This window comes from Somniosus microcephalus, chromosome 23 (assembly GCF_052327205.1).
Source record: "Somniosus microcephalus isolate GS21.2 chromosome 23, FLI_Smic_1.0, whole genome shotgun sequence".
Classification (NCBI taxonomy): domain Eukaryota; kingdom Metazoa; phylum Chordata; class Chondrichthyes; order Squaliformes; family Somniosidae; genus Somniosus; species Somniosus microcephalus.
In genome coordinates, this window is record NC_141009.1 from 22,042,844 (window position 1) to 22,064,790 (window position 21,947).

The following is a 21,947-nucleotide window of genomic DNA, read 5'->3' on the forward strand; positions in this document are numbered from 1 at the left end:
AGGTGTTCATGTTTATTGTCTCCTCTTCAGATCTGATGTAGGAATATTTATCAAATAGTAGAAGTGAAGTGATAGTGCTGAACTAAAATGTTAATTGGAATACTCAGACTATTGGGGGAGCCAAGGGTCCTCTGGAGGGACCACTTCATAAAACCGAGGTAACTTTTTCCATGTCAGCATCTACATAGCCAGATGCACAGGCTAAAATTTCTTTATTGAGGAGGACAATTGCACTGATAGAAACTGAGGTTGAGGTTTTTGTTTTGTGACTTTAGTTAGGGTAAGGCTGAATTAGGGGCTCTGTGGGAGAACATTTTGTTCTTGGGCTGCATGGCAATTGCATTGTATCCGACTTGCAGCTAGGGAACTTATTTTATTCTAATTAGAGCTGTTAACATTATGTATCCTGGGTGATGGGACAGACAATTCATTGGGCAACTTTGTGGTCTATGGTCCCCAATAGCGTGTCACTTTCATAAAGTTCTTTGAGGCACCATTACATACTCTGCTTCATGATAGTAGCTGCTTGAAAAAGAAAATAATCTCTGCAGCATGGAACATCAAATTGTTTGCACAAGATTTAAAAACTGAATGGTCATCTATGCAAATTGTCAATTTTTATTTTTAAAAACTGGTAATGGTACTCATTAATAAACTCCCTATAAGGCAAATAAGTAAGTCCAAAGCAAAACAAGGCCATTAAGAGTCCATATATGGTTACTACACTCTCTCTTTACCTTACCCACCCCCTCCCAAATCATAAGGCTCAACAAGTTCCTTTCCCTACCTCACCGGGGCAGAGGTAAATAAAGCAATGCTCTTGCTGTCTAACTCAAGCGCCCTTCTCAACAGAGATCTATCCAGCTCGTTCTAAAATTGGCCATGAATTACCTAACTTTTCTGTGAGTCTACTCACATGACCACTATTCTTGGGGGGTGGGAAAGGAGGCCTCTTCCTAAGCTCCAACCTTGTGTGTGTACTTGTCGTCTAACCCAAGTGCACTCGCTTCTCCTTGGAAAATAGGTTGTCACTTGAGCCTTTCTACATAACTTGATAGTGGAAGCAAGGGTTATTTTGTCAAAGTATAAAATTGTTTTGCTTGTAGAATAAAAGCTGTGCAAACCAAAATCCCAATGAAACAACTAATTTGCCAACAAGTTATTTTATCTGCTTGGATCAGGAAAGACAAAGTCTAAATAATGGTGTGGATTTGGTATACAATGACCTAGATTCCATTATATTAGTCAGTTTATTACAGTAACAGCAAAAAAGTTCAACATAATTACTTTAGCAAAACTGAACAAATATTCTATGATTCACATTTTAAAGAGCAAGGTAAACATGGAATCAACAATGTTCTGCTTTGCTGACTGTATTTAGCGAGGTAGTGTGTTAAATCTGATAAGTATTGAGATAAATGATTTAAAATGGAAATTACAAGTATGGCGTTACCTGTTAAAACATGCAAAAATAGATCTTAAGGCAAAAAGGAATGTACACCCCGTCAACCCTGCCTTCAATTTTAAAACAGCTTATTAAAAGTTTACCAATAGTGGGATGCTGCATTTCTACTTTCATTGTTATGAGCCCGTACCAATTGGATATCAAAGTGGAAAGTCATAAACAGAGCTTGAGATTATGCTCTCCAAATACTTTACACTACAGTTAAACTTCTTTATGGTTATTTCCTGTTCATTTTCATCCACTGGTCAAGAATAATTTTTTTAATTTTTTTTTTAATTGCCACTTACTATGAATCCCCCATTTTAACATCATTTCTGTCCTTTTAAGTCACCCAACCCTGGCAAGCAATTTGTCTTTAGCTGCTGCACTGCAGAATCTGTTCTGCAATTTCTCAGATCTTGCCCTTGGAAGCCCCCCCCCCCCTGCTTGTGGGGAATATCTAATCACTGTTCTAAATGGTAGAAATGTTTCATGTGCCCCATACTACATTCATGTGTTAATTTTTTAAGCAGTTCCGTTTTTAAAATAGTACACACAGGAGTGTAGTGCAAGCACAATGGGGTCATTTTGACTTGGAGTGTTATCAAATCGGAAGCCTGTTTTACAGATATAAAATGGGCTTCCGATTCGCTGTCTCCCATTTTACACTTGCCCAGTCAAAATTACCCCCAATAAGTGTTTGTATATGAACTCTGCCAGTTGGAATTTCTCCACCAAATTCACCTTAATATGGCTATCATGGACAATTGTCAAAAAAATTTAAATAAGGTAAAAGATGGTTAAAACTTAAAACAAAACATTAAATCATTACAGTGTTATATTCACTTGGGTCAAATCTTCAGCTTCCATGTACGCTAGCGCAGCATGGCTGCAGAGTGTCTACTCCTTGTCCTAATATTTCTGCTTCATATTACGGAGAACGAGGAAGTCTAGTGGTGGACTGGTGAAAGGAAATGAACAATGGAGGTCTGATATTGATAGCTGCAATATCAATGAGGACCCAGGTGTAGTACTGCTTAATTACTACTTAAAAAGATCTGTGTACAACAATCACAGATTTACAAGACCAAACAAAAGCAGCTTTAAAAACAGGTAATTCAGTTTGCCGGCTCTTAAGCAGTTGCTTTAAAATGGGCCTCAATTTGTTCCAGTGTTTTCCCTTTTGTTTCAGGAACAAAGAAAATCGTGAAGAGGAGATTCATGAAACAGAAACTTGAAAAGAGCCAGAAGGTCCCATATTGAGTAATGTTCTCCTAGAACAAAAATGAATAGTTTAGTTGTGACTTTGCATTAAAAACATACAGCTATGTAAACATTTAAAGGAATACCCTAATCTTTCTGTACAAGATGAAGAAGTGTATAAAATAATGATTTCATATTGGGCATGACCTTTATTAATACAAAAGGACAGTAAATTTTCTTTTTTCTAAATGTAGCAGTGATCTCAAACTTAAATATCAAATGTGTTCTATTTGGAACAGCTTCTGCATTACCGTCTGATTTAAAACAAGTCAAAAATTCAGTCACTTGATAATAACATTACATGCAATCAGTGTAAAGAGATACAAATCTAACTGTAACCCTTTTCAATTCTGAAGAGTTTTCTGTAGATATCTAATATTTAAGTTTAAAAATCCTGAATCTACAGTTGCTACATTTTTCTTCCGACAAATTATTTAGATGACTTCATGGTGATGCATACCTGAGTTTCCATTCACAATGTAGACTAAACTTTCAACAACAAAGGAAGAAACACAAATTTGATAACTGAAGGTATTCTTTAAGGATTTTAAACCAATGGACAGTATAAATTTTAATAAGTAACCATCATCTTTTACTGGAATTTAAAATGTTTGAGATTTAATTTGTTAATGAAATTAATGTGCTAAGAAAAATGCATTTCTTTATTCAGCCATTGTGGAATTATCCTTGCGGTTTCCTTCATTTTGTGCATTCTTACACATTTCTTAAACATTCCACTTTACTTGTGTCTTCCATTCTACTTTCCATTTTATCCTGTCTAAAGCCCTTTTTAAAATTCTACTGTTAGTACAGTTGCACAGGACTTGTCATTTTTGGTCTCCTCCTTAGTTACAATATCAAACTGGAAGTGTATGCCGACATCCAGATTACTGTCTAGTTTTGCTGGGTTAAATACTAAATCTGAGTGTTCTCGGTTTCACACCTTATGTTCAGAAGCAGTTACTGATTCCCTGTATGGAATTGTAAATACTTTCAAACTGCCTTCCAGTTGTCAATTTGACCTCTGATATTAACATGTTTACTGCACTATAACCAATTTAATTTTGGACAGTCACACAATAATAGAAAATGTAATACTTACAACAAGATCATTGAACTCCTTAGTTACCAGAAATGCAGTTGACCAGTTTGCTAGGACACATGCTCCACTTGCTAGGCCTCTTACCCTTACTGGAAATATCTCCGACATCACCAACCATGGAACAGGGCCGCAGCCAAGTGCAAAACCTGAGGTGGATCATTAATGAATGTTTCTTATAAACATTGTAAAAATGAAATTTACATTTTTGCTCTAATCTTTCAAATCTACTTATTTATTCTTTTTTTCCTGAGATATTCACCATTTGCAGTTGGTGTTGAGCTTGTCCAGAGCATCTGCTATTACCACTCTGAATCACCTTGCAAGAGGTGCATGATGACAGCATCAATGTCGCTCTGTTTAAGCATCTGGCCAAAGCTCAGTGACTGGGAACTCAGCATGTGGAGGTGATTGAAGCTGCCTCCACAAGTACACTTTGCTAATAAGTGGCACGATATCTGTTCCATTGAAACTTTTCCCTCAATACTCCTGTTAGGGCCACTATTTCTCGTGAAGATGGGTAGAGGGAGCTAAAACTTCAAATTGCCACCCACATCTGATGACCAGTGGAAAAACAGCGACCTAGTGATCCAGGGATGAGAAGCGGGTCGATTTAATGAGATCACCCAAGGCCAGGGTGCACTCCTTATTCGGTTTCAAAGTCAAATTGCTAACTGTTTTCAAAAGGATATTTAGTGGAGTTGAGGCATGCAGACCAAGAAGGTCTCAGGTTTCAGCCTTGGTCTGTGGTGAGTTAGCTGAATTGTTGGGGTCCACAATAGGGGATGCTTCAAGTTGCTTCAGCACAGTGAGGCAGAGAGAGGTTCAGCTACCATTTCGGCTCCTGCTCGCCATCCAGCAATCACTACTGAAAATTGTGTACGAGGACATCAGGAAAGGAAAGAATCAGGTTTGATTTTGATCTCACCTGCAGTCAAGTAGACTGCCACTACTCATGATCAAGGCTTATACATGAATAAAGCCCACTTTAGGAGGGTATCTGAAGGTGCCTGACACATGTCTGATACGCCAATGAGCTTGCGCCTTCAGGAGTAGAGTGAAGTGGAGGGGCTATCATTGAGGTGTGTGAATTTTTTTTATGGTAACACCAACCCTTTGAGCAATGAACTTGGAAAACCGCTTCTTCCCCACTCCCCAAAAAATCTAGAACTTCTAAAAGACTTATTACAGCAAGTGTTCAATTTACCTGCTATAAAGACAACCAGACAGACGAGGGGTAACCAAGTTGGCGCATTTATTGTCTCAGAGACAGTAAAAATGTCAGTTTTATGAAGAGAGGAGTTGTTGATATTTGCTTGCCAGATTTTAAAATATACCCCAAACACCGCTGTACTGATGGACATTATCAACGCTGTAAATTAAAACACAAAACAGCAATTATCGACTGGTTGAAAGCTCCCATCACCAAGTGATTTTAAATAATCGCTACGGCCCAGAATTTCCGTAATCCCAATTATGCTGAAATTTCTGGCAGGTTCTGCACTGACCTTGCCGATGGGACGTGTGCCCAGAAATCTGCTGCACATATATTGGGTGACTTTGGGCTGTGCTGCACCTAGATTTTTAGCATAAACCTACACCAGCACATTACTGGCATAAACTGGTCTTCTGCATGGGGGCGGGGCTATGTAAATAGCGGCAGAGGGTTTTGGCAGATGTATCTCGGAAGCAGTGCAAACGATCGAAGAAACTTGCATGTAGCGATGTTTCGCGCAAACTTTAACAAAAAACACTGATGTTACTCTGTAGTTACATCGAAACGTTCCAAGAAATTCCAGACCTACATTTTCAATAGAGATGTTAAATAATGGGGAAAATGATAACAGTAGTATTTCAGATTCTCTGCAATTACTTTGTTTTTACCTCCAGATGTACTGTTTAAAATAGGAAATTTGAGATGAGCCTAGGACAAAGCTACATCAATGGTGGACTAAGGTCTGCAATAGACCAAGAAGCTATTAAACCCAGACCGCTTGCTTGCTATTTCATGATTCGCCAACACTCCTTCCTGCAAATGGTGCATTGCCTGGGGAATCCAACTCTTCCATACACATTGCTACCGCACTGGACATGGTACTATGTCACCTACACTTTTATTGCCATCAAGTCTACATGTGGCAAGAAAAAGTGATAACAATTAAATTAGTAAGATCTTCCATGGCACACAATGGTTTAAAATGGGCAATATACGAACAGGAAGTTGGGGACACCTAGCACTCCCAAGAAAAACAGATAGTAGAATTAACTGTTCTGGTGGGTGATGCTCTGTGTTGTGATCGGTGGTTTTGGGTTCTGCAATATGATTGCAGTATCACACAAATTCATGAGACCCTTAAATATAATGTAACTTACAAACTGGCACAGAGTTTAAGCAAGTAATAATCTTTAGGTTCTGACAACATTTTCAGAATACCAAGACAGCACTATTGTTTTGAAAGTCTGTTTTATCACATTTATAAACAGTCCTGGCAAAACAAAATTATTTTTTTCAGTTCATGCAGTCGCCTTTAAGTATCTGCTTATGCAGAGTTTTGATTATACTGAGGCTTTTCGAGGCTCACCTGATATTGCCAGGAGGAGTTTTCTCCCGGCTTTGTCCATGATGAGAGCTGCCACAGCTGTGAAAACTACCTGAACACCACCAACTATTACCGAGCCCTCACTACTGTGCTGAAAGAGAATGGGCAGGAACAAAATTTGTTTATTTCTATACTACGGCAAAAGATTCTTAAAACCACCTAGATGTGACTGTAAACATTGCCATTCAATCTCCAATATTTAAATTTATTATTTTAACTTTCATGATCACTTACAATAGTTGGTTACTTTTTATGACTTGGGTGATGCTGTTCTGAAGAGAATAAAACCTACTCCTCTCTTTTTAACCCACTCAGCAGCTTACTCTTGTGAAGCACCTTTTTAACAAGGCAAAATATCCCAACATGTTTCACGAGCGGATAAATTCAGATACCAAATGAGAATGGAGTTAGGGAGGTGGCAGAGAGATAGGTAAGGGGGTGGAGGGAGGGGATACAGATGAAACAGGTTGCGAGCATGTCTAAACCAGAAGGTCCTGTCAGAGCACCATTAAATTCCAAAAAAGCTCCTTCTTTTGTATTCATACTGCATTACCCAGAACATTCTTGTTACCCGGTGTATTGACAGTTTCGGTCATTGTTGCTGATCATACAATTAGGGCACTAGGTAAAATACTTTTCGAAACAAAGGAGCAGTGGGCAGAACTTTAATGAACAAAAGGGAAAAGAACTTTAACAATGATTACCGTTCATGCATCCAAGTGGGAATCGCTTGTGTGGTAATTCAATACTGACATTTAAGGCTACGGAAATGATGTTCAGGGCCACTGTGGAAAAATTTACAAGCTCTGCAAATTATATTGAATTTGCCATTCTTTAACAGAAGAATTAAAAAAATTAAGTAAAAATCTCATCCTTGTTGAAAAAACAAAATTCATTTTTTTTTAAATTGGTAAAGAAACCAAGGCTGTAACCGACTGCCTGAAATAGTCGGTGTGCTTAATACTGTTTAAGCGGGCCTTTGTAATTGACGCCTATAGTGATGACAAATGGTTAGCGCCATTTGCCTGATTTATAGGTGGTTGGCCAGGATAAGCAGGGAATGTCCTTCCTGTTTTTAATGCATCATTTAATCACGAGTCGTCTTGACTCTCCTGCACATTTGTGATGTTTACCTGCTAACATGGCCTGTGCCTTTTAAAGTCACTGCTCTAACAAGACAACGCCAGGTAACTGTAGCTACTTATAAACCACTGAGGTCAATCAACAACAACTTGCATTTATGTAGGTCCTTTTAATCTAGATAACCGTCCTAGAGTGCAGGTTGATTGCTTGTAAATTTTAGGCTGGATTTCTTATGAATGCAAACCTTTTCAATAAAATAGTGATAAGATCATCGCTGGACACATTGGATATAAAATGTGAACATATTGCCTATGTGCTTATGCAACTTTATTACAAACAGATTAGAGGTTTAAATGCGTGGCTCAAAGAGTGGTGTGGGAAGAAGGGGTTTCAGTTCATGGGGCACTGGCACCAGTACTGGGGAAAGAGGGAGCTGTTCTGTTGGGACGGGCTCCACTTAAACCAGGCTGGGACCAATGTCCTGGCGAACTGAATAACTAGGGCAGTAGACAGGGCCTTAAACTAATGAAGGGGGGTGGGAGGATTCAGGAAAGAGTAAATTTAAAAGCAGCGAGAGAAATGTCAAGGCTCGAGAGCAGAGTTTTGGGTAAAAATAAGCAGAGTGGGTCAGGAAGGGACAGAGGGTAATAAGGCAGGGACTAAGGTGACATCAGGGGAAAATGGAAAGGAGTCAAAGCTAAAGGTACTATATCTGCGCAAAGCATTTGCAACAAAATAGATGAATTAAAAGGTTTGATCTAAGCCATTACGGAGACATGGTTGCAATGTGGCCTTGGTTGGGAACTAAATATTCCAGGATACCTAACTTTTAGAAGAGATAGGCAAAATGGAAAAGGAGGCGGGATGGCCCTGATAATAAAAGATGGGATAACGAGAGTAGAGAGAAAGGATCTTAGCTCCGAAAATCAAGAAGTAGAATCAGTTTGGCTGGAGCTAAGAAACATCAAGGGGCAGAAACATTGGTGGGAGTTGTTTATAGACCCCCCAAACAGTAGTTGTAATGTAGGGCAGAGTATAAATCAGGAAATTAGAGCGCATGTAACAAGGGTAATACAGTAATCATGGGGGACTTTAATCTACATATAGACTGGGCAAACCAAATTTGCAGTAATAGTGTGGAGGGCGAATTCATGGAATGTACGCAAGATAGTTTTCTAGATCAGTATGTTGAGGAACCAACATGGGAACAGGCTATTTTAGATCTAGTATTGTGCAATGAGAACGGGTTAATTAATAACCTTGTAGTAAAAGGGCCTTTAGAGAAGAGTGACCATAACATGATAGAATTTTATGAGTTTGAAAGTGATTTAGTTAAATCCGAAACTAGGGTCTTAAATCTAAACAAAGCAAACTACGTAGGTATGAGGGGCGAGTTGGCTAAGGTAAATTGGGAAACTACATTAAAAGGTATGATGGTAGAGAAGCAATAGCTAGCATTTAAAGAATTAATACATAAGTTACAAAAAATATACATTCCTTTAAGGCACAAAAACCCCACAGGAAAAGTGGTCCAACCGTGGCTGAGAAGTTAAAGATAGTACAATAGCAAAATCCTGCAGATGCTGGAGATCTGAAATAACAGAAAATGCTGGAAACACTCAGCAGGTCAGGCAGCAGAGTTAACTCTCTTTCTCTCTCCACAGATGCTGCCTGACCTGCTGAGTGTTTCCAGCATTTTCTGTTATTTTAAGTTAACGATAGTATTAGATCAAAGGAAGAGGCTTATAATGTTGCCAAAAAGAGTAATAAGCCTGAGGATTGGGAGGATTTTAGAATTCAGCAATAGAGGACCAAGAAATTGATAAAGAAAGGGAAAATAGAATGAGAGTAAACTAGTGAGAGATATAAAAAGACTGTAAAAGCTTCTATAGGTATGTAAAAAGGAAAAGATTAACGAAAGTAAATGTGGGCCCCTTACAGGCTGAGACAGGAGACATTATAATGGGGAATAAGGAAATGGCAGAGAAATTAAACAAATACTATGGGGTTGATTTTCAGTGTGCCGTGAGGCGGGCTTTTAGGCGTGCAGGGGGCTAAAATCCCGAATTCGGGGGTCCCGACACCATCCCGCCCAAAACCCGCCTCCATGTAAGTTTCAAAGGAGGCGGGTACCCGCCCCGCACTGGGACCCGCCGACCCGAGGCGGGAAGGGATTAGTGCCAATTAACTGCCTGTTAACAGGCAGTTTTTAGCCTAATCCCTATTTTGAAGGGTGTCGTGTGGGATTCCCGACGGCTCCAAACCACGCCAGGCTAGGGGAGTCGGGCCGTTGGGTTGAAGGACTTGGAGGGGTCGAGATGTCGGTGTTCAGGTGAGTGATGGGTGCATGAGTGCAAAGTAAGTGTGTTTGGTGTGTCTAAAGTGTGTAAATAAGTTTAAATTACCTGTACTTACCTTTACAGCCTTCCTTCCTCTAGGCTTCGGGAGTCCATCATTCAGCCGGCACAGAAAGCAGAATGGTTGCGATCTGTCAAAAGTGACAGCCTGCAGCTTTCAGTGCCGGCAAGATTTCTAACTGAGTCTGCGTAGGACTCAGGTTAGAAGACAGTCAGTGTTTGACAGCTTCAAACAGCTGTGAAACACTGATATTTCATCTGTCAAAACGTCTTGACAGATGAAATTTCAGTCTGTGACGTCACCTGTTGCCGGGTGGCCCTTAATTGGCCTGCTGAGCCCGCTGGGTGGGCTCAACAAGGTCAATCAAGTGAAAATTGCGTGGATTGGCCGCATCTCGATGGAGGCGGGACTACAACCTGAAAGTTGTAGTCCTGCCTCCTTCCCGACTTCTGACTGAAAATCCAGCCCTGTGTGTCTGTCTTCAAGGAAGACGCAAAAATCTTCCAGGAAATTGTGGAGAACCAAGGGTCTAGCGAGAATGTGGAACTGAAAGAAATTAGTGTTAGTAAAAAAAATAGTACTGGAGAAATTTATGGGACTGAAAGCCAATAAATCCCCTGGACCTGATGGCCCACATCCTAGGGTTTTGAAAGAGGTGGCTATAGAGATAGTGGATGCATTGGTTGTCATTTTCCAAAATTCCATAGATTCTAGAATGGTTCCTGCAGATTGGAAGGCAGCAAATGTAACCCCACTATTTAAATAAGGAGGGAGAGAAAAAAACAGGGAACTACAGACCAGTTAGCCTGACATCAGTAGTAGGGAAAATGTAAGAATCTATTATTATGACGTAACAGGGCACTTAGAAAATAATAGGATTGGGCAGAGTCAACACGGATTTATGAAAGGGAAATTGTGTTTAACTAATCTGTTAGTTTTCTGAGGTTGGAACTAGCAGAATAGATAAGGGGGAACCAGTGGATGTGGTGTATTTGGATTTTCAGATGGCATTCGATAAGGTGCCACACAAGAGGTTATTAAACAAAAACTAAATTAGGGCTCATGGGATTGGGGGTAATATACTAGCATGGATTGAGGATTGGTTAACAGACAGAAAACAGAGAGTAGGAATAAACGGGTCATTTTCAGGTTGGCAGGCTGTAACTAGTGGGGTACCACAAGGATCAGTGCTTGGGCCTCAGCTGTTCACAATCGATATCAATGATTTGGATGAGGGGATCAAATGTAATATATCCAAGTTTGCTGATGATACAAAGCTGGGTGCGAATGTAAGCTGTGAGGAGGATGCAAAGAGGCTTCAAGGGGATATAGGCAAGCTAAGTGAGTGGGCATGAACATGGCAAATGGAATATAATGTGGAGAAATGTGAAGTTATCCACTTTGGTAGGAAAAATAGAAAAGCAGAGTTTTTTTTAAATGGTGAGAGATTGGGAAATGTTGGTGTCCTTGTACACTAATCACTGAAAGTTAACACGCAGGTACAGCAAGCAATTAGGAAAGCAAATGATATGTTGGCCTTTATTACAAGAGGATTTGAGTACAAGAGTTAAGATGTCTTACTGCAATTATATAGGGCCCTGGTGACACCTGGAGTATTGTGTACAGTTTTGGTCTCCTTACCCAAGGAAGGATATACTTGCCATAGAGGGAGTGCAACTGAGGTTCACCAGACTGGTTCCTGGGATGGGGGGATTGTCCTATGAAGAGAGATTGAGTAAACCTGGCCTATATTCTCTAGAGTTTAGAAGAATGAGAGGTGATCTCATTGAAACATCCAAAATTCTTACAGGGCTTGACAGGGTAGATGCAGGGAGGGTATTTCCCCTGGCTGGGGAGTCTAGAACCAGGGGTCACAGTCTCATAATAAAGGGTCGGCCATTTAGGACTGAGATGAGGAGAAATTTCCTCACTCAGAGGCTGGTGAATCTTTGGCATTCTCTACCCCAGGGAGCTGTGGAGGCTCAGTCGTTGAGTATATTCAAGACAGAAATCGCTAGATTTTTGGATATTAGGGGAATCAAGGGATATGGGGATAGTGCAGGAAAGTGGAGTTGAGGTAGAAGGTCAACCTTGATCTTATTGAATGGCGGAGCAGGCTCGAGGGACCGAATGGCCGACTCCTGCTCCTATTTTTGTTCTTACCTCAAAATTTGCTTGCTCAAAGATGGTTTCTGCATAAAACATAATTGCATTGATTCCACTTAACTGCTGAAATAGCATCAGAAATATTCCAATAAGAAAAGGCTTGTAAATTGTTGGATTTTTTAGCTCTGAAAGTGCAAATGTGGTATCCTGTAAACAAAGCAGAAAAGGCAAGATCTGTTAAAGTACAATGGATCAAACGATAGCCACAACTGTTGCAGTATCTTCCTCTATCACTGTTACTAAATCTGTAATTTGATAAACCATGACAACAAACTGTGTGCAGTTGTAATCTAAACTCATTACTATGACAGATTACAGTTAAAACACAAGGTCATCTGGCTTTTCATTCAAGCATGACAAACTGCCATTTGCTACATTGTTTCATATTCAACTTGATATGTTGTCTCACACCTTAAACTGTAAAAGCTTAAAGTTGTTCACAATAGGTACCTGTTGAGGAAGGGGGCAGTTTGAATGTCAAGGGTTAATCAAAGTATACGTGACCATCCCATTAAAGGTTCAGTTATGGGTCAATACAATTACCTGTTCATCACAACTTGCTTCAATCTGCCTACATTCCCATTCATAATCTACTTCAGGTCCTCTAAGCCATGCCAGGACATTTAGTGCTTCAGCACGTTTGTTCTTACGCAGCAGGTACCTTGGAGTTTCTGGCATGAAGCACATTAGAACAACCATGATGGTTGGCGGCAAGGAAGATAGCACAGCAAGCCAATACCAGGTTAAGACCATTCCTGATAAAATGAAACAAACCATAATGTAGTTACCTTCAACCAGTAACATAGCCGAGCTGCTGCAGTGCTAGTTATCCTATGATTGAACAGAATTGGAGGTTAGATCAGATTCAAAATCCAATCCAATACAGCCACTTCTGTATTGTTCTGCAGCCACTGGCTCCCATAGCCCAGGTCTCGTGCAGTTAGCAGTCAGGAAGATCAGTTTTTTCCCCTGGATCTTGGTGACTGCTGCTGGTCTAGTGGTGCCTACTACAGTACTGGCAACAACACAGTCCAGGTACATCTGTTTGATAAGGTCACATGCATGCCCCTACATTTTACAAATTGTGCGTGTTGTTATCATATGACGGCCTCATGGTGCATTACGTTCTATGCACGTGGTGGTTAATTTAGCAGTCATTCGGTGAACACACTTCCCCTTTTATTAAGTGCACAGGGAGACCAGTGGCCTGATTTTAAAAGTAGGTTCGGGAGAGTAGCACTTTTAAGCTCTCTTCAAAAAGCCCATAAGGCTCGTATTCGAGCCCAAATTGGTTCTAGTGTAAATAAGCCTTAACTCGGGTTGGTTTCACGCCAGTGCCAGTTCAAGTGCATCCTAGCAAAACATGCCAATTAATTGCAAGATCAAATCTCTTCTATTGCAACCATGTTCCTCCACCCACACAATATTCCCTCCCAATGCTGTTTAAGTGATGATGATCAGGAGCAGGAATCCTGCCTGATTTCCAGATGGAGCGAAGACTAATCCACGAGTTTGAATTTAGTGTGACTATCTAGCCACTCTTCTTCCGAAAAAAACCAATCAGCACTTTCAAATTAGTACATACCAATTGAAGGTATCAAAGCTATAGTGAAAACAAACTGCAGGAAAAGCCATTATCACAACTTTCGCATATCTCAATGCTCCTTACAAGGGGATTGTAGAAAATTGAGCAAGAAGGGAGGGGGAAAAGGAAAGGCCAAAGATGTAAGCTTGAAAAGGCTTTAAGGTGGGGAGAGAAGCAGCAAGACGGGTGTGTCGGGGGAACACACAAAGTTGCACAATAGTCTGGCCTTTTAAAAACACATCAACCTTTAACTTAACAGAAAACCTCCATTCTTACCACCAACATATGCACCCATGATTCCGGTTACCACCATCAGCTGAACACAGGATCCTAACAGCCCTCGTACTTTAGGGTGGGCTGTTTCAGAAATGTACACCTGGAAAAGAAAATGCCCCAAAAAAACTAATTTTTTGTTTTCAAAACTTTCCAGTGTAAACATTACTGCAAATCAATTAAATGATATCCAAAAATAGTCAGCATCACAGTTTGAGATTGGGTACAGTATACTTCAATTAGAGGGGGAATGCACCAGTTGTGTTCACATCATCCACAGTAATAGAACATGTCATTCCTGTGGCGCAGTTCTCTCTATAATGTCTGGGGTGCTGACATTCCACAAGGGACCAGTAACAAGCCAGTCATTGAGGCACTCAACACTAGAGTGGATGCTGCCTGACCTGCTGAGTGTTTCCAGCATTTTCTGCTGTTATTTCTCAGCGTATGTCTCAACAGTACGGCAGACTACAAACTTTCCTCGGCTAAGCTTGCCCTCTATAGGTTGAGCAGTGTTCCTACAAACTTCATTTAGGCCAAAAAATAACAAGCAGAATGTGTCTTAAATATATACTGTAATAAAAGTGCTGATGTAAAAAAAAAGTAGACATCTCTTTCTTCTAATAAAAATGTTTAATTGAAATGAAAAGGTATCCATTAAGGCCCAGAAAGCAGCCATTCCAGGCAAGTGGAGGAGAAGCTGATGCCTTCTGACATTAAGCAGGGAGATTCCCATCGAGCAGATCTACTGGCTGGTATTGATTTCTGTGGAGTTGGCTTGTTTACACATTAAACAATGACCACATGGGCAGAGAACTGCTGGCATGCATGGAACCATGCCCAACATGAGTCATCACCATCAGAAGATGGGGTTTTTTTTTAAAAAAGGGGAGTGAAAGGGGGTGGGAAAGAAAAGTGAAATGCCATCACTTTAGTTTTACTGCCGCACTGTGTACACAGGATGCTGTAAAGGGTAACTGTTGCCATCTTATTTTTCCTATTTGCATGAGAATTATGGTAGTTTACAAAGTACAGTGTAGCATTTTTTTTGAAGGACTTTTGGAAAGAGCATTCTGGTACAGACTAAAATTTACTAGCACTTTATACTTGGGGGAAAAATTTGGTATCGCCCATGGTGTGGCGCTAATATCGGCCGGGCGCAAAGTTTAGTGCCTGCCGCTAATTATCGCCTCCGACTGCAAAATTCGCCTTCAACGCCCATGGAAGTGATTTGAGCGCTAAATCAGGCGCTACACACCTCTCAAGGCGCAAACGTCAGGGGAGCGAGGCGCTACCTCAGAACGCTACCGAAGCTCAGGCGATGCCAATTACCACAGAAGCCAGACAGGCTGGCGCCGTCCAGTTCTTAAAGGGAAGGGGCCATCTTGCTGGCCAGCCCCACTCTACTCATTGCAGCCATGAATCTCAGCCTGGAGAGACCTCTAAAGCAATTGTGTGGACGCACTAATGGATAGGCCCAGGGAAAGAGCTCGCCACTTAGGAGCCTCAGAAGTGGTGCTGAGGGCCAAAACTCCTCTGGAGAGCGTTAAAACCAAAAATTTTGCCGACAAGGAAAGGCAGGAAGCGCCCGCCTTTAAATAGTGCCCCCCCAGCCCCTTCCCAACTTGAAAACATTCCCCACTACCTGTTGTAAAGGCGCTAAGGCAGGGGGCGCGACTCAATATCCGGTCCAGTGTGCTACCGGGGCGTTTCACGCTTGACTGACGTCGCGATCCGCGGGCGGAGGAGATCGTGGTGGTAGTGTTTAGCGCCGCCGCAAAACGACTGGTCAATTTCGCAACCGGCGCTAAAATCGCTGCGCTCGGGTGCTAAGTTCCTAGCGCCCCGTTAACGCCCCCTTGGAGGTGCTAACGAACCAAATTCCCCCCCCTTGTACTTAAAGCACTGCGTGATTGGATTTAATTGGAAAATTTTGTATAACATTTTCCAACTGAATTTTGTAAAAAAAAAACCAGCTGCAATAGAAGCCATTTTTGTTTTAAACACGAGGATGTGGACAACGTTTAAATGGTCAAAGGGTTGTGAAATTACTAAGATAATCATGGTTAATAATTGTGTGGCACTTTGACCTGCTGAACATGCAGCACTTGGCTGGTTATGTGAAGAGTGTTACTAAAATGTCTTTTTCAGGTTTAGAATAACTATCAAACAAACCTATACAAGTGACGGATCAACATTTAATACGGATCAAGAGAAAGGGATCAATAATATTTTAATGTATAAAAGCAGATAACAAAACAGGCTTAAAGTCCACAACTTCAGGCAAGAAAAACAACTCTAATTCAAAATATCTTGCACAGAATTATCTTCGTCTGAACTCGGCAAAAAAAATACTAGAAAAACTATATATAATTTAAGTTTTATGGAGTTAAACTATCATTGGCCATTTTCAGTATTCAAAAGACATTTTCTTGTACCATGTAACTCAAAAAATAGAAGAGCTTTATTTACCAACCTAATTATGCAATATGTCCAACAAAACATGGTTAACACCATGGCCCATTGTACTGTCGCTATATTTGACAAGTGTGTGTTGCTGAGTGCTACTTCTGAGCAACTTGATTGAAAGCTATTCAACAGGCTAGCACAGGCAGCACGGTGGCATAGTGGTTAGCACTGTTGCCTCACAGCGCCAGGGACCCGTGTTCGAATCCGGCCTCGGGTGACTGTCTGTGTGGAGTTTGCACATTCTCCCCGTGTTTGCGTGGATTTTCTCCGGGTGCTCCGGTTTCCTCCCACAGTCCAAAGATGTGCGGGTTAGGTTGATTGACCATTAGTGTTAGGGGAATTAAAATATGTGGGGTTACGGGGATAGGGTGGGATATGTGTCGGTGCAGGCTCGATGGGCCGAAATGGCCTCTATCTGCACTGTGGGGTTTCTGTGATTCTGTGATTTCTGTGATATGTGAAACCCACAATAAAGAAAGGAACTCTTTGGGGTAATTTTAAGGATTAGAGTACAGGAGCAAGGATGTCTTGCTGCAGTTGTACAGGGCCTTGGCGAGACCACACCTTGAGTAGTGTGTGCAGTTTTGGTCGCCTTATCTGAGGAAGGATGTTCTTGCCATGGAGGGAGTGCAGCGAAGATTCACCAGACTGATACCTGGGATGGCAGGAATGACATATGAGGAGAGATTGGGTCGATTGGGCTTATACTCGCTGGAGTTTAGAAGAATGAGAGGGGATCTCATTGAAACTTATAAAATTCTAACAGGACTAGACAGACTAGATGCAGGAAGGATGTTCCCAATGGCGGGGGAGTCCAGAACCAGGGGTCACAGCCTAAGGATAAGGGGTAAGCCATTTAGGACAGAGATGAGGAGGAATTTCTTCACCCAGAGAGTGGTGAACCTGTGGAATTCTCTACCACAGAAGACCATTGAGGCCAATTCATTAAATATATTCAAGAAGGAGTTAGATATATTTCTTAAGGCTAAGGGGATCAAGAGATATGGGGAGAAAGCAGGGACAGGGTACTGAATTTGGATGATCAGCCATGATCTCATTAAATGGCGGAGCAGGCTGGAGGGGCCGAATGGCCTACTTCTGCTCCTATCTATGTTTCTATGTTAACCTAATTCTCCCAGCAGAAAGGGGGCGGATTTGGGTCGGACGCTGCTTTTATATCCTGCCTGATTTTTACCCGCCTTTTGAAGTCAAGAGTGGTGTAAAATGGGACAGGGTATTAAACAGGCGTAGGAACCAAAGCTCCCCACTCCAGGTTAGGTTACAATTACCCCTTTGTATCGCGGTCTTTTGCTGTTCGTTAACCAGCTTCCCCATTTGGTCTCGGTCTGTGCTTTGCTCTATGGACTGTTGGCCCAGACCCACTTCTAATATGAAGTATATGAAATAATATGGAGACACCTCACTTGGGGCTGAAATGGTCTACAGTAAGCTACAATTTATTTATCCTAAAGGGTTTCTGATGGGACAAAACTTAATCACCTGCTACTTCTCACTTCAACATAGTCATTATTTGGCATTTTATTTAATTTAAATTTTTTGTCAAGCTTTTATGAGAGAATGCAGGAGTGATCATCCTCGTATCCCAACTGCTGAAGGGAGCCTGGAGGTGTCAGATGGAGGCAATGGGCCAGGTTCAGGGGGAGATATGGAAGTACAGGTAGACTACCTTTTATCCGAACTTCCGAAAACCGAAACCCTCTAAAAACCGAAGGTTTTTTCGTTCAGCGTAAGTCGTGCGCACGACATGACCAGAGTGGCGCACGACCCCGACCCCGACTCCCGCCGACCCCCCCACCGATCCACCCCCGACAAATTTCCCAGTCTTATAAAATACCTTCCGAAATCCGAAATTTTCCGAAAACCGAAACACGGCTGGTCCCGAGGTTTTCGGATAAAGGATAGTCTACCTGTAATGAAATAGTCACAGTAGCCTTTAACTGGCACCATTCTGGAGTGAAATGGTTATTGGTTATCATTTGCATGCGGTAGTGGTGTCAGGTCGCTTTTTTTTGTATCTTTTCTGGGCTGTAGGTGACATTCACAGAATAGTGCAGCACAGGAGGTCGCCATTCGGCCCATTGAATCTGCGCTAGCTCTTTCTAAGAGCAATCCCGTTAGTGCTCTTCCCCATATCCCTGCAATTATTTTCTCCTTTAAGTATTTATCCAATTCCCTTTTGAAAGCTACTATTGAATCTGTATCCACCACCCTATGGGGCAGTGCATTCCAAATCCTAACCACTCGTTGTGTAAAAAGGTTTTTCCTCCTGTCGCCTCTGGTTCTTTTGTCAATCAGCTTAAATCTGTACCCTCTGGTTATCGACCCTACAGCCATTGGGAACAGTTTCTCTTTATTTACTCTATCTAAACCCTTCATGATTTTAAACAACTATCAAATCTCCTCCTAGCCTTCTCTGCTCTAATCCCCTCTCCAGTTTTTTATTGTACAATGTTTCTACTGTGCAAAATCACCGATCAGAAAATTGTTCAAATGGGTTTATGTCCCAATTTTCTGATGGGTGTTTTTTTTAAAAAAAAGGGGAGAAAGACTGAACCAAAGCTCACTTGCAGCTAAAGTTTTAAAAAAGTCATGTGTGGCTGAAATTGACTTTGAACACTGTTCCGTTATAGATTCAAAGTAGCCTGTTTTTGTGAACAATTCTAAGATGTATACATTATTGTCAGATCTTCTAGCTCATTAGAAACAAATTGTACTTACTGGCACAACAAGTGATGTCACGCCACTGGCCAATCCAGTCAACACGCGACCACCATAAAGCATCCAGATGTTCTGTGCTCCAATGATCAGCGTAAACCCAGAGACATATGGAACAGCACAAATCATCAGGCTCAGCTTTCGGCCGATTTTATCAACAATCCATCCTCCAATTATGCCGCCCACAGCTGCTCCTATCGTAACCAAGGACTACAAAGAAGGTATACAGCTATGAAATCAATTTTACTTTCATTTCATTGAAATAAACATGTCAGTTTCAATCCTTCCATTTGAATTTCTCTCAGTTGGGCAGAATACACACAGAACTATCAATAAGGGAACACTGTTCAATGGAAACTATTCATGTAATTAACTCATTTAAATTAATCCACCCTGAATTCATGCAGTCTCTACATGTAATCAAAGTGGTATAAATCTTCATGTGTAAAAAATTCAAACTTCAGTATTCCAATACGTCAAAAAGCTGACTAACTTGGAACATAGAGCTAGTACGATGCCACAAAGGCTGGCTGACAGAGGAAGTGGCGATTTTTTTTTATAATTCATTCATGGGATGCAGCAGGGCAAGTCCAGCATTTATTGCCCATCCCTAATTGCCCTCGAGGGTAGTGGTGAGCCACCATTTCAGCAGGCAGAGTTAAGAGTCAACTACTGTGGGTCTGGAGTCACATATAGGCCAGGCTGGGTAAGGATGGCAGATTTCCTTCCCTAAAGTACATTAGTGAACCAGATGGGTTCTTACGACAGAACGGTAGTTTCATGGTCACCGTTGCTATCTTTTTTAAATTCCAGATTTATTTAATTAACAATTTAAATTCCCCAGCTGCCGTATCACGTCTCCGGATCATTAGTTCAGGCCTCTGGATTATCAGTCCGGTACTATAACCATTATGCTACCATATCCATAAATAAGCTACCTAAAAATTCTGCCTAAACAGTATACTGGACTACTAACGCTATTCCACAAGTATACGTTCACCACCGCAACTGTCCCAACCTCAGATGGTGCTGGGCGGGAGGAACATAGGAACAGGAGTAGGCCATTCGGCCCCTCGAGCGAGGAATGGAAAAGTAAAGAGGGGAATCAATCATCCAATTACAGGTTCAGCAGCAGCAAGAGCAGAACTTCTCAGCTGAGGGTGAATAAAAGTGATTTGCCCAACTACACTACAGGCAAGAATTGAAATAATATCCATAGATGATGAAGGAATTGCTTACCGCAAACCAGGAAGCCTGAGTGGAATCAAGGTTCAGATTTGGGTTTGGATTAGCTTCTAGTTCTGGAATGGCAGGAGAACTGTAACCAAGGACAAATCCAAAACTAAGAGGCCCCAAAACAGCAGCAAATGTAGCCAGGTACAGATTCCGATTGCACACTTTACTGTGAAAATACAGGAAAAGAGAGGCATCTTTTAATCCAAAAATGTCTGAAGATTTGAACATTTTAACACTGGAATAAGGACTATAAACCACACCCATACCGAGAATAAAATTCATTGACGCTCCTCTTTCAGAGTCAGAGCTTGAATTATTTTGTGGCATGGCTAGCAGGGTTTCTTTATCATACACCAAATCTGTTATTTTAACTAGAGGAAAATTATCCTGAATAGGAACAACATACATTTGTACGAGGAGCTGTTAATAAATAGGATAGAGGACCTTCAAAAGGATCAGTCGGGAGAGCAGAGTAAAAACTAAAGGTTTGGAGGTATTGGGTTAAACGCACAGTTACTTGCAAGCCGAGTGTCATTGAGTTGCTTTGTGACTACATTGGCCCGTATTTTCCAATCACAGGCCTCCCGCGTGCGATCTGGAAAAATCTACGCCCTTACCGGAGGGCTCCCGGGACGCACACGCTTCCGATCCTGGGCCTCTCCAAACTCCAAGTGCGCAGGGCCCACGTATCCCAGAGGCACAGGTAGTTCGTAGCGTCCCTGGGATCACGTGGGCCATGGGGAGCCAATCAAAGAAGGGAATTTCCCTTCATACACTTGACAGGAAGACCCGTCAAATATATGAATGGAGATCACCCCAACAACATAGTAAAACTTTTTTAAAAAATTTTAAATTTCATTAAATAACTTGAAATTACAATAAATTAAACATTTTGAACAAATTTAATTTTTTGAAAAAAATTATTCAAGTTTTTTAGAGCTAAAAATAAACTTACCTTTTTAAAAGTATTTTTAAATGATAAATCAGTGAATTTTTAAAAAACTTTTTTTCAACTCTTATCCTGGCCTTACTGCAGAGGCCCTTCTCCAGGACAGCCGGAGGATCTGTCAAGACCTTTCTTGACAGATCGGAAATGCCGGTTTCCAGCGTATGCGCAGTGCATGCCTGAAACCGGCATTTCCGATGTCCCTAGGGTGGGTACACACTCGTAGGGATCGGAATATCTGGGCCATTACCTTTTTCAATTCACTGGAGAATGTACCACCTGTGTCTGTGCACAACTCTGAACCAATGTTCCTTTTGAACCAGCCACAAGGAAATACATGGAAGTGTCCTGATGGCAAATCTTTAAATGTTTCTTCTTTCTTGTGGAAAAGTGCCATATGGTGCTGTATAGTATGAGTTTTTTTTTTTTTTAAAGTGGATGTTGATGTGATAGAGCTTTCAAAGGCAAGATTTTAAAAAGAAAAAATGATTAGATTATAAAAAGTGTCCCATTTGAAACTACTTATTGATTGTTACAGTGACTGAAATCACAATGGTGAGGCATTTTCAGACATGTCTATTTTCCAAACTGAACTAGACTTTAGTACTCGTACATATTTCCCACTAGAATGCAGGAAAATATGTACATGTAAATGATACTGAATACTCTTGGATGTTAAACATTGCAAA

At 41.2% G+C, this 21,947-nt stretch overlaps 1 protein-coding gene across 2 annotated transcripts in view; it reads right to left on the reverse strand.

Annotated features, from left to right (window-relative positions):
- Positions 1 to 1,236: 1,236 nt before the first annotated feature.
- Positions 1,237 to 21,947, reverse strand: part of slc2a8 (solute carrier family 2 member 8) — a 32,767-nt gene continuing 12,056 nt past the window's right edge. The window contains exons 2-10 of one of the 2 annotated variants that reach the window (XM_085965590.1): positions 20,316 to 20,478; positions 19,080 to 19,286; positions 13,875 to 13,974; positions 12,557 to 12,768; positions 12,011 to 12,160; positions 6,389 to 6,497; positions 5,014 to 5,178; positions 3,810 to 3,955; positions 1,237 to 2,718 (exon numbers count right to left, since the gene is read on the reverse strand). In XM_085965590.1, coding sequence (XP_085821716.1) covers positions 2,578 to 2,718; positions 3,810 to 3,955; positions 5,014 to 5,178; positions 6,389 to 6,497; positions 12,011 to 12,160; positions 12,557 to 12,768; positions 13,875 to 13,974; positions 19,080 to 19,286; positions 20,316 to 20,478 — 1,393 coding nt within the window. In that variant the 3' untranslated portion in view covers positions 1,237 to 2,577. The remainder of the gene's footprint in view (positions 2,719 to 3,809; positions 3,956 to 5,013; positions 5,179 to 6,388; positions 6,498 to 12,010; positions 12,161 to 12,556; positions 12,769 to 13,874; positions 13,975 to 19,079; positions 19,287 to 20,315; positions 20,479 to 21,947) is intronic. The other variant, XM_085965591.1, reaches the window with a different exon arrangement.